Here is a 12767-nt window from a genome sequence, read left to right as displayed (position 1 = left end):
ATGCGGGGAGCCCTGTGCGGCTGCTTGCAGAGCTCCCTGATGCTTCACAAGTGAGAGTAGAGCGATCACGCTCCGGTTCCTCTAAACCGAAAGTGGAGCATGATCGCTCCACTTTCACTTGTGAAGCATTGGGGAGCCCTGCAGGCAGCTGCGGCCCCCGGGCAGCCCCCAGCTGCAGCTGCCTTCCCCTTGCTGCCTCTCCCCCTGCAAGAACTTACTGCAGCTTTCAAACTCCCTGGGAGTTTGAAAACCGCAGGCATACAGTATTAGCTAATGGGCACAGTCAGTATCACTGACAATGGCTTGGTATATTTCCTTTGGCTGTTGGTTCAGTGTTTGAGAAGTGTGTGTCGTGAGCTCCTTTGTGTGCCATGCTGAAGATTGTCTCTCCTCATTTTTGAGACTTGCAGTCTGATTCCGTGCATATTTACTTGGAAGTAATTCCTACTTAGTTCAAAAGGGCTTACTCCCAAGACTAGGGGGTTTCCAGACCCTAGCCTGGGGGCCAAATCTGGCCCTAATGAGGATTTATCTGTCGTTGTCCCCTTCCCCAGCCTCTCAGGGCTAAAAATAATGCACTTGTTGGTATTTTCTTCATTTTGCCGCTAGAGGTGCTGAATGCAGTGCAATGTAATGGAAAGAAATTATTCCATTACATTCAGCACCTCTAGTGTCTGAATGAGATATATATACTGAGAGACCTAGAATATAAATAAAAATGTTAGTTAAACTTACAACAGAGCAGAAACTGACAGAAAAAAGTTTGAGATTTATGTCGTAGGTTGCTTGATGCTTTTTCAAAATCCATTCCTCCCTTTTCCTGTGCAAATCAAATTTTCCCTCTGCTCTTCTTCTCCTCCCACCCCCACCCACTTATTGTATTCAGTCAAACTCTCAGCATATCCATCCTCCATGTATTTATTATTTATTTTCTGGTCCTCCACACTGTCAGATATGTCACTGTGATGTGGCCCTCTTGCCGAAAAGTTTGGTCATCCATGCCTAAGACAGTTAAGAAGCCTGAGCTGTAAGGAGAGGGATTCTGTTTTAATGAGCTTAATATGTTTTTACTGAGTATACTAGCTGAGCGGATTTCAAACTTTTCACTTCCGCAACCTGCTTTGCTGGCCACGGCAGTTGCATTGCACTTCAGAATGCCTTAAGGCTTCTGGGTCACATCCCAGAATGCACCACAGCCAATGAAGTGGATAGTACTGGCCATATGACCCACTAAAAATTAGATCAAAACCCTCAGTTTGAGAACTGTTCTATAGTCTATTTGAAATTCACTAAACCTCTTTCTAAATTCTTAAGTTGTAAATCAACACAGTGATCTCATTGTACCTCATAAAATATTGGCTCTCCTTGCTGAGACAAACATAAATGCAATATATAATGAATAAAAAAGGGAAAATACTGGAGAAGATATCCACTGAAAAGTTCAAATCAAAGAGATTTCATTATTCTCTTGAATTGAAATATGAGACTAAGGGCCCAGTCCTAACCAACTTTCCTGCGCTGACACAGCTGCAGTGCAGCCCCAAGGTAAGGTAACAAACATTCCCTTACCTTAAGGTGGGCCTCCATGACTGCCTACCCATCACAGGATGCAGTGTATGTCCTATTGGCAAAGCTGCATTGATACTGGAAAGTTGGATCAGATTTGGTCCTAAGCTCAATTTTATGCTTAGCTTTATTTACCCTAGAATGTGTAAAGTGCAATCCTATACACGGTTGCTTGGAAGTAAGTTCCATTGTGTGTCCAGTGGAGTTTACTTGCATAATAAATGTGTTTTGGGTTGCAAGTGTTCTCATCCATACTGAATGCATACATTGTCACATTAAAAAGCAATTGTTCATGCATTACTGTAACACATTTATTTGATTTTACATAAGATCAACCCCACTGGATCAGGCCATAGGCCCATCTAGTCCAAATTCCTGTTTCTCACAGTGGCCCACTAAATGCCCCAGGGAGCACACAAGACAGCAAGAGACCTGCATCCTGGTGCCCTCCCTTGCATCTGGTATTCTGTTTATAGCTCCCCCCTTATCTCTTGGAGTGAGTGTAACAAAATATTAATTGCAAATAATGATTCCACACCATCTTGCCATATCACAGCTCATCAAAAACCACTTTTCAATAAGAAGCTCATGCACTGCTTAGACTTGAACTTTGGCAAGCCTTCGGGGCAGAGAGTGCTAGAGTCAAGAGTCAGTCAAGAAATGACTTCTGTCTGCATTCCCTTATAGTCCTGACTTAGCACCTAGATCAGGGGTGTCTGACATAAGGCTCATGGGCTGGATGTGACCCCTGGAAGCTCTTTATCTAGGCCTTGGGCTCTCTTAGTACCACCTTCAGCTGCTGAAAGAGCAAAGAGCATGATAATTGGGCGTTCCCATATCTTGAAAATGTGATCAAGATTTTGTTTATCCCTTCTTCCATTTGCAGTTAATGAGTTCCTAAGTGAAAAAGTGCTTATTTCTGGTCATGACCTGCTTAACGGCGTCATAATATCACTTCCGACCCTCAGCAGGCATCTTGAATGCTATTTGGCCCATTGTATGAAACAGGTTTGACACCCCTGACCTAGATAGTGAACTTCAGAGGGTATTTCTGATTGCACTTAAAGAAATAGATCATTGGGATAGATATACAGGGCTCTGTAGGACCAGTGCTTGGATTTTGAATTGAGGCTGGAAAACAACAAAGAACTGGATACTGGAGCACCAATGACTTACCTCCATCAGAAGATGGACTGCAATGTTTTATGTTGGCTGAAGTTTCTCAAATGTAAGTGAAGGCAGCTTCATGTACATATTTGTGGGTTCTTGCTGCAGCAACTGAAGAAATACACAATATAATGATTTCCAGTTTTCCAGTTCTAAAGCTGGTCTTTTCACTGATGGCTTCCTCTTCAGACTGAGACAGATCATTGAATGAGTCAGTGGAATTTTCCTGCATTTTCTTGTATATAGACAACATGACTGATTAAACAAAGAATGTACTGTTGTCTTAGTTAGGCATCTTGGCTTGCTCTTTTATCAGTATCTGAAGTAGATTATCTTACAAAAGGCAATGAGAGCAAATTTCAAAATCAGAATTTGACAGGGGCACTTCAGTTTTGCTTGGTTTTTATAATCTATTCAAGGAGATGATTCTTGGTTGGTTTTTCTTGAATGAATGACTCGGCATCAGTATGAAATAGTTAAATGCTGTTTCAAGTTGGAAGGCACATACTGTCACATGTTGACTGCTAGCTGTCTGATACTGTCAAATTGCTACTGCAGATTTGTTGGAAGTCAAATGGTGATCTTTGTGTTAAATGTTCACAGACCTAGAGAACACTTGGTGACCTTCTACTGTCAAAATTATTTGAAGATAATTGAGGGGGCAAATTCATCTTGGCTCTAATTGCAAGCAAATTAGAAAACATTTTAGAAAACTCCAGCAGCCTAATCCTAGGCCTGCCTAACCAGAAGTACATTCCATTATGTTCAGTGGGGCTTACTCTCAGGAAAGTGCATGTAGACTGCACCCTAAATCTGTAAAACTTTGCTGAGTGTAATATAGTAGTTAACAGGCTAAGTGGTGGGCAGCAAAACCCTGATCTGAATCTTGGGCCTGCCAACTCGGTGGCCTTAAACTTGCTTGTTTTAGTCCCTATTGTGTAATATCAGGGGAGAAATACTGACTTGTCTTACACCCCAGCAAGGTAGGATGCATTTTTTTAGTTTTTAAAAATTGTTTAAAACTGCTTTTATTTAAAATGTTTTTGGTATCAGCCGGGAGCCCCAGAACCTTACTTGGGTAGGCTGCCTCAGAATGTCAGATGCAAGGGAGAGCACCAGGATGCAAGTCTCTTAGAACATAAGAACAGCCCCACTGGATCAGGCCATAGGCCCATCTAGTCCAGCTTCCTGTATCTCACAGCGGCCCACCAAATGCCCCAGGGAGCACACCAGATAACAAGAGACCTCATCCTGGTGCTCTCCCCTACATCTGGCATTCTGACTTAACCCATTCCTAAAATCAGGAGGTTGCGCATACACATCATGGCTTGTACCCCATAATGGATTTTTCCTCCAGAAACTCGTCCAATCCCCTTTTAAAGGCGTCTAGGCTAGACGCCAGCACCACATCCTGTGGCAAGGAGTTCCACAGACCGACCACGCGCTGAGTAAAGAAATATTTTCTTTTGTCTGTCCTAACCCGCCCAACACTCAATTTTAGTGGATGTCCCCTGGTTCTGGTATTATGTGAGAGTGTAAAGAGCATCTCCCTATCCACTCTGTCCATCCCCTGCATAATTTTGTATGTCTCAATCATGTCCCCCCTCAAGCGTCTCTTTTCTAGGCTGAAGAGGCCCAAACACCGTAGCCTTTCCTCATAAGGAAGGTGCCCCAGCCCTGTAATCATCTTAGTCGCTCTCTTTTGCACCTTTTCCATTTCCACTATGTCTTTTTTGAGATGCGGCGACCAGAACTGGACACAATACTCCAGGTGTGGCCTTACCATCGTTTTGTACAACGGCATTATAATACTAACCGTTTTGTTCTCAATACCCTTCCTAATGATCCCAAGCATAGAATTGGCCTTCTTCACTGCCACCGCACATTGGGTTGACACTTTCATCGACCTGTCCACCACCACCCCAAGATCTCTCTCCTGATCTGTCACTTGTTGTCTTGTGTGCTCCCTGAGGCATCTGGTGGGCCACTGTGAGATACAGGAGGCTGGATTAGATGGGCCTATGGCCTGATTCAGCGGGGTTCTTCTTATGTTCTTAACCAGATCCCCGCGGATGCCAAGGTGTGACTGTAAAGTCTGTTTTAAGGAATGGATGCAGTACATTTTAAAAGGGAAAGGTGTTCAGCAGCAGAGTGGGAATGGAAGAAGTACTGAAGAAGAACCAAGAAGTACTTACTTCCACAAAAGAACTAAGAAGTTTCTTTCAGCACCCTTGTTCTGGTCCAGTTCTATTGCTGTATTTCCAGAGTGTGGAGGTACACAGGGGCATGGTGAGCTGATGGGCACAGGGTGCCATCTGTGCCCGTTTGCTACTTGAAACACCTAATTCGCCTTGCCTTGTGGTTGGACCAGCCATGACAGCAGCAGCAGTTCTTGATAGCAGGTTGCAAGTGTGTCAGAAGTTCTTGAAAGCGAAGTACAAGTGCATCAGAACTTTTATGTAGACAAAAACTTGACTGCGCAGAGGGTTGGCAAGATTCATGCTGGACTGTATTAAGCATGATAAATATTTGCACTGAAGGCAGATAAATGTAGTCATGGGTGATCTTTTCTCTGGAATTCTTGTGCTAGTTGTTATAAATGTATCTCATCCACCAGTGATTTTTTTTTTTTAAGTCTGAGATGAGAAGGGAGGGAAGGAAGTTTGCCAGTGAAATTCACAGATTATTTTCAGAGAAGCCCACTATGTGGCCTGACTATTCTAGCAAGCCCACTTCTTTCTGCTTGCCTGAATTGACACACACAGAAGTTCTGTAGCCTTGCAGTATGGCGGGTGTTTTGTTTGAACAATACCAAAGTGAATAGTCTTGAAAAACAACAAGGCAAATTATGCAAGGCTGAATGATATGCTGATAAACTGTTTCAGTCGTGCACTTTGTAAATACTAAGCCTTCAGTTTTACAAATCTGTGATAGAATTTTGGGAACATATCCTGGCTGTGCATGTGTCAATTTTTCCGCTCTGCTTTTAATGTCTCTGCTTGAGTGGTTGAACCCATAAAAAGAGCTGTGAAATAAAATGCTTTGAAGAAATGTAACCTATTGTATGGGATAAGAAATGTCAAGCAGAAGAACAACATGTCACAAGAGCAGGCAGCTCCTGTGGTTCTGATTTTATTTTTAAGGTGTAGCATTATGAACATGTTAAGAGGAAGTGTGTGCGTGTTTACTGGAAAACCTCATGTCCATATTAAAGCAGGAATACAAAATACATTTTTTCCTTCTATCCCAGTGGTTCTCAAACTTTATAGCACGGGGACCCACTTTTTAGAATGACAATATGTCTGGGACCCACTGAAAGCAATATCATGGTTGGAAGTGACATCATCAAGCAAATTCAAATAAGTTATAAATTATTTAAAGTAAATTAAATAATTAAAGTAAAATAAATAATTAAATAAAGGAAGATGTGATGGGGAAGCCAGCCCTGTCCCACCAAGTGAATTCTCTCTATAGCCTGCCTGCTAATTCAATTTAAGTTCTTATGCAGGCATGCCCCCGTATCCATGGATACAGGGGGCTTCTCCCCCCTCCTCTGGAGGGTTTTCTGAGCCCAGCAGAGGCCTCATGCAGAATGTATGACTGTAGGGAGTAAAACAAGCGGCTTCCAGTTTTTCATGAATGTCTCATAAGACATTAAAACATGATTTCCGGTTTTCACGAAAAACCTGAATTTGCTTTTTTACTCCCTGTAGTCATTCTGAGCTGCATGTGGGGACTGCGGACCTGATCCACAGATAACTGAAACTGCGGATATGGGATCCGCGGATACGGAGCCCCCATGTATTTAAACAAATTCAGTGTGATTTGGGCTGAAATCCGTTTTAAATCCAACATTTTTTGCAAGGGGGTATCTGGGCTAGACTGAGATTCAAAGGTTCCCTCTAAACAGCATTAAAACCCCTGAGTGATGATGCTTCACTGGTGGAGGGGAGGAGTCTGGAAAAGGCAACAGACCTTTCCAGTAAGTTGGTGGTTCCCAAATCTATAAGCACCAGAACCCATAGTTTAACCCATTTTTCCCCAGCCCACAGGTGTGCGCATTAGTTCCTTATTGTGTATTTGGGCAGAAATCAATTAAAATGAGAAACTATCAGGACCCACCTAGTTTCCAGGTCCTAAAAAGGAAAAGAAATCACATTACCTATTTTTATCCTTTTAGTGTGTGGGGGAGGGGGGAGGAGACTGCCTTCTGGAGCATTTGTTGAGCTCCACTTTTATCAGATCAGGACCGTTCTGTGGCCTTGCATTCTTCTTTACCTGACCTTCAACACGAGCAAACCATTGCTTACTCATGAGTAAACACAAGCATGTAGCTTAGTTTTGCTTTTCAGTACATTCGTCAGCTTGGAGGGTGGAACTTTATTCTTGGGTGTTCACCGGACTGGTGATACCATTCTGGTGGTATTGGATTCCTCTGGGCCTGCCCTTTGCAGTGGACCAAGGAATGCTTGCCTACTCACAACTAAAACATGTTGTGGCTCAGTTGTAGGGCTCCATGCATTTTCCTTCTCTTTTATCTTGTCAGTTTCAGCTTCACGACCCACCACCAATCGGTTCGTGACCCACTGTTTGAGAAACCCTGTTCTATCCTACATTTTGCAATGTTCAGTGGGCCCTCCTTATCTGAGATGGTTTCGTTCCAGACATCCTCCCTCCCCCCCCTCCCGGCAGATAAGGAATTCTGTGGATGCTGGGATCCACTCCCAAAGCTTTCACAGTTACTTATCTGGAGCCTCCAGAGGCCTTTCCTGGGTCTTGCTAGGCCGACAACCCACTCTGTTGGCCTCCATGGGCCTCAGAATAACCCTCAGAAGCTACACTTGGTTTTCAGAAGCAAATTTTGGGGTTCTTTTTTTTTTTTAAACTCACACCAACTGGTGTTTAACTGATCCCAAAATTATTCTAGTGGAAATTGTGCATCCGTGTGTATGTGTGCATAAAGATGAACATACATTAATAAATAAAATGGTTGGAGGGGAGATGTGTTGAACAGCATAGCTCAACTGAGCCCCGTCATACATGGAGTTTGAAATGGTGCAAGAGTGAGAGAGAAAAATCTACTGTACTCGTATTCTGATCCCAATGTAGTACATTTCACTGTCAGATTCTCAGGAGAGAGGGGTTCTTGAAGAACATTCATGTTAGCCACTTAACATTACAGTAGCATTTAATGGGCTAAAATCTCCTTTCAGTTAGACCATGGACTGGTTGACCATGGACTGGTTGGGATTATACGTTACTGCCCAAACTGGTCTCCTGCAATTACTGACTTGCACCTTCCAATACTATGTACTTGCCTTGTCTCTTCCCCTCACGTCCTTGCTACTTTTTCTAATCATGGGGAGTAGGGGCTGTTCAGATTATCCTTTAACATCTGAACTCCCCTTCCCAATTATAGAAGTGTGTGCTCACAGTGTGCACATTATCTTGGCCCTTCCCTTGCTTCCCCTCTCTTAGTGTTTACTTTTGTTAACTGTGTGGGGGGATTCATCTGACTCCCCATACAGTTAGGAATACTTGCTCGGAAGCAACAAATGAGCATGTTAGTGAGTAAAGTATCTTTCAAATAGGCCAATGTTCTCTATTTTGCTTAGGGAATTGAGCATTAACTCCAAACATCAACGTTTGGGTGATACCACCTCTGTACAATCCACCTCATGTGCTTAAGGATGTGCGTCCTCATAACATGTGCATGTTTCCTCTATGTATTCCATGAGGGGGCCATGCCATGAACACAGTAGCTAGGAACTGAGGGCAAGCAAAGGAAGGGACCACAGAACGCACATACTGTAAGTGCATACATTTTTAACATGTGAGCCTTGCTGGCAGAGATAGTATCGCCCAACCAGGAGAGTGCTGTGAGGAGCTGCCAGCATGCATTTCTTTAAATGTATGATGCCAGTCAGATGGAGAAGTTATTGCCTGAACAGAGCCTTGGATGAAAACTCTCCATCTAATCTAGCTAATACAGGAGGTCTCATGTGCATGCCGTAGCCAGCCTGTGGATGTTGATTTAAAATCACTCCACATGGTGGCAGTTACTGTGTGAAAGCATGTGCAATGGCTTTCTATGTGACTGAAGCAGATTTTCTGCATGCTAATGCAAACCTGTTTTTCAGGTGTTGAAATTGGCATGGGGAAAATTGCCTCAGTGATGTGGTGAACAATTACATACAATTGGTTAATCACAATAAACTATCAGGTGGAACGGTTTAAAGCACTCTTTGCATGCTGCTTGTAGGGTGTGTAGACTGATCCTCAGAGGGCCCGACATAACTTAGTGTGAAAACACTCAGTAATAGGACCAGAGGAGACTCTGCTAGGATACTTTAAAGTCGCTTTGAATTCCCTCAGGAGGAGAAAGGTGGGATAGAAATGTGGTAAATAAAGTGTGTGAATAAAAACACACTGAGCAGCAAGTTTAACTCATCTTGAGATACAAAATAGAAATTGGACTAATGTCTGCTCAAGTAAAGCGTTCAAATCGTATTGGAATCTTTTTTTTCTCCCAAGAAAAATGAAAAGGGAATTGGTTCTGACCTCTGTGGGTGCTGTAGTAGTCATCTCCATTCATTCTCTTGGGAGCAAAGGCTGGAAAGGTATTTCAAATTCCTAAGCACTGGCACCATCATATTTTAAGATGCCAATGATGTGTCAAACTGAATAAATACTTTAAATTCCAAGATGCCTAGAAATTGTCGTTCTAGGATGGCTATAGCAAACTGAAGTATTGCTTGTCCCCTTTTGAGGGTTCTAACCTAACCTGTATGTGAAGCACAGAGTGCCATCAGAAGTTTCTTTCCTGCCCAGAAAGAATATGTCTCTTATGCAAGAACTCCTTCCACTCTTGCAAGGGACTCCTCTGTGAAGAGATTGCTCTTCCAGGAATGGAAGGACTTTCCTCTTTATGAACTGGTTGGAATACAACCCTATATGTTACAAATGTGTAGGACTGCAGGAGGAGACGCATTCTGTACTGTGAGAGATAAGTTCTGACACATTCATTTTCCTCTTTGACTGCCTAAACGTTTTAGGCCGGTTCTAGTTGCTGCTATGCAGTTGATCTAGAACAGCGTTTCTCAGTGTTTGTCCCCCACCCAGTGGCTCAGCTAGCAGGAGTGGGAACCACACTTAGGGGGAGGGGGTGACACTGCTAGTGACCAAAATTTTGAAAATTGCAGTTATTAGGAATAATACCATCAGGTTTTATACCATTCGCATAATTTACAGCAGAATGCAATGAAATGAACTGGAGTGAAATATCTCAGTTCTATAAAAATTTATGGCAAAAAAAAAAATACAATTTATTATGTAACAAAAAGTAGATTTCCTTCATTCGAAACGAACCAATGAGACTGATTGTTTGCGGAACCAAGGAGATGTTATGATAGAGCATGGAATCAATAAGGTGTTAGTATGATGACACCCTTGGAGGGGTGACACCACTAGTGACCAAAATTGAAGAAATCATGGTTTTTAGAAATAATACCATATACATAAATTTGATGCAGAATGTAATGAAACAAACCGCATTGAAGTATCTGTTGTATCAGAAGTTATAGCCAAATAACCAGAAAAAGAAAGTACAACTGTCTTATGTAACAAAGTGGATTTCTTTAACTCAAAACTAACCAATGAGTTTGAGTGTTCTGAGAGCTAACGAGGTGGTATTATGACACAGCATGGAACCAATAAGATGTTACTATGAGTTAGCTCCCTTTTCCATGTATCAGAGCTAATAAGGAAACTCCTATTCAGTTGTGTGAGTGTTGGCCACTTCCTTTTGTTGGTTACTGATTGGTTGGGTGACCTGTACTGTTTTATAGTAAAATAAATAAATAAAGTTAATGGGGGTGACACCATGACTTACCAGACTGGACGACACCAACCCTAGTGATGCCACTGGTGGGAAAGTTGGGTGGTGTTGGTCATTGGCTTAGGTGACTTTTAAAGTGGATTCTAAACATTCATGGTCTATCAGTAGTTATTAAGCATGATGGCTACATTGAACCTCCAGATACGGGAGCAGTATTTCTCTGAGTACTATGTCCAGGGGAGTAATAGCAGGGGAGGGCACTGATGATTATCCATTGCAGGTAGGGAAATAAATCACTATTATTCATTTCATATCATGACTATTTCTGTCTTTCAGCCTCACCTACCTCACAGGGTTGGATGGTATAGGAAGGATGGTATAAAAATGTGAAAAATATAAATAAATTACATTTAGTCATAAGAGGGGTCAAAAATTTATGGGCCCTGGGTGTTAAATGACCTAGCTATACCACTGCCCCCGCCATATCACTTTGCATGGTCCATCTTGGAAGTACCACCAGAAGGAACTGGCAATAATGTCATCACCAGTTACTTCCAGATTGGGAGGCCAGATGCAACGCAATAAACAAAGGTAAGAGGCTCGGGGTGAATGGGGGGGGGGGTTTAACTCTGCCCACCCAGCTGAGCCTCCTACCACTATTTGTTGTGTTGCACCGCTGGTCTCACTAACAGGCAGCAAGTGTCATACCATCGGACTCCAGCTCAGGTACCATTGGTGGTACAAGTACCACTACAGGTTGAGGTTCATTATTCGCAAGGGTTCCGTTCCAATAACTCATGTGGATGACAAAAAACGCACTATAGCAAATCAATTTAAAAAACAAAATCTCTTTGCTCTGATGATTTAAAAACAGCCTTGCTGACCTTTGTAATGCACACCGAGGCAGTCAGTGTCTCTCCAGGCACTCCAGGCTTCACTAGGAGGCAACAATCCCTCCCTTCATCAGGAGCCCCAGCAAGGCGGACAGAATGGAGAAGGTGATAATCGCTGCCATTTAGCCTTCTTTCACGTGCTCAGGGGGAAGGGAGGAGTGAAGCCTACAGAGAGAATGAGTGATGGATTGTCAACTGGCTAGCCTCTCTGGCATTATTAAAGGACTGTTTTCCTTTAATTTAAAGGGCCCTTCTCATCAGCTTTGACACAGAAAAATCTGTGGATACTTAGGTTATACCTGTAAACACTTGTATGATTGTCTCTGCAACAATAAAAAGCAGTTTTTTAAACTGTGATTTTAAAGGGGTGCATTTTTCCCCCTTCGCCAGGGATCAGCACATTCCTTCTCATTTGCAGGGGGGTCATTCGTGTTGAGTCAAATCTGTGTATAACAAGGCTGGTCCTGTAGTTGAGAAATGCTGATCTAGAATGCATCTGTCTGCCAGAACCTAGCATGAAACTGGAGTTTCATAATAAAGTTTAACACTCTTAAAAACTTAATGATAACTTGGAGGAAAGTACCTTAGATGTACAGTGGTTGCCACAGGTCAACTGGAAGTTCTTTTAGGCAATTAAAATAATTGAGTTTCTGTAATTGTATCGTTGCATTTAATTGTCTTCCCTTCAGGTCTTTTGTCAAAATGCTGTTTGCCAAAAGGTTCTCTGTGTCCTGGCTGAACAACAGCAAGATGGTCCAGCGCTTCCAGAATAATGGACGACCAATGGCTCCTCTTGGATCACGAATCTTATCAGATCCTGATAAAGTGTTTGATCATAATATGTGGTAAGAAGGATACAGGTTACTACTGTATTGTCTGTTGAACATTTAAATTGGATAAGTGTATATGCCGATATACCTGTAGCACTTGTTAAAATTGACCCCATATTAACTTTCTGTAGTTCAGAACCTAGCAGCTACAACCACCATACTGGAAGAGTTGGTGTCCTGAAGCATGTCCTGTTACACTTCTAATATTTCAATGCAGTTTAAAATATATTTTACTGCATTTGTCACGGTCAGAAGAGAAAAATCTGATAGCCAAGTAAAAACTTTTTTTATTAATCCTAAATTTGTTTAGTAAGACAGGTGCTGGTCAAAATAGTATTTTAGGAGATGCATGCATATCTAATTTGCTGTATGGAAATATGTCTGTATCCTGTGTTAGGGCTGAATCCTCTCCAACTTTCCAGCTCTGATGCAGCTGTGCCAACATCCTGTGGAGAGAGAGTAGCAGTCATAGAG

The 12767-nt window shown here is 42.5% G+C and overlaps 1 protein-coding gene across 3 annotated transcripts in view; it reads left to right on the top strand.

The window, feature by feature from the left end:
- Nucleotides 1–12767, top strand: part of METTL8 (methyltransferase 8, tRNA N3-cytidine) — a 39792-nt gene that overhangs the window by 4074 nt on the left and 22951 nt on the right. For all 3 annotated transcript variants that reach the window (XM_066634723.1, XM_066634724.1, XM_066634722.1), the window contains exon 2: nt 12153–12308. In XM_066634723.1, coding sequence (XP_066490820.1) covers nt 12166–12308 — 143 coding nt within the window. In that variant the 5' untranslated portion in view covers nt 12153–12165. The remainder of the gene's footprint in view (nt 1–12152; nt 12309–12767) is intronic.

This window comes from Tiliqua scincoides, chromosome 1, assembly GCF_035046505.1.
Source record: "Tiliqua scincoides isolate rTilSci1 chromosome 1, rTilSci1.hap2, whole genome shotgun sequence".
In the NCBI taxonomy this organism is placed as follows: Eukaryota; Metazoa; Chordata; class Lepidosauria; order Squamata; family Scincidae; genus Tiliqua; species Tiliqua scincoides.
The sequence above is the reverse complement of the archived record's forward strand: the minus strand, read 5'-3'. Positions and strand labels throughout refer to the sequence as shown.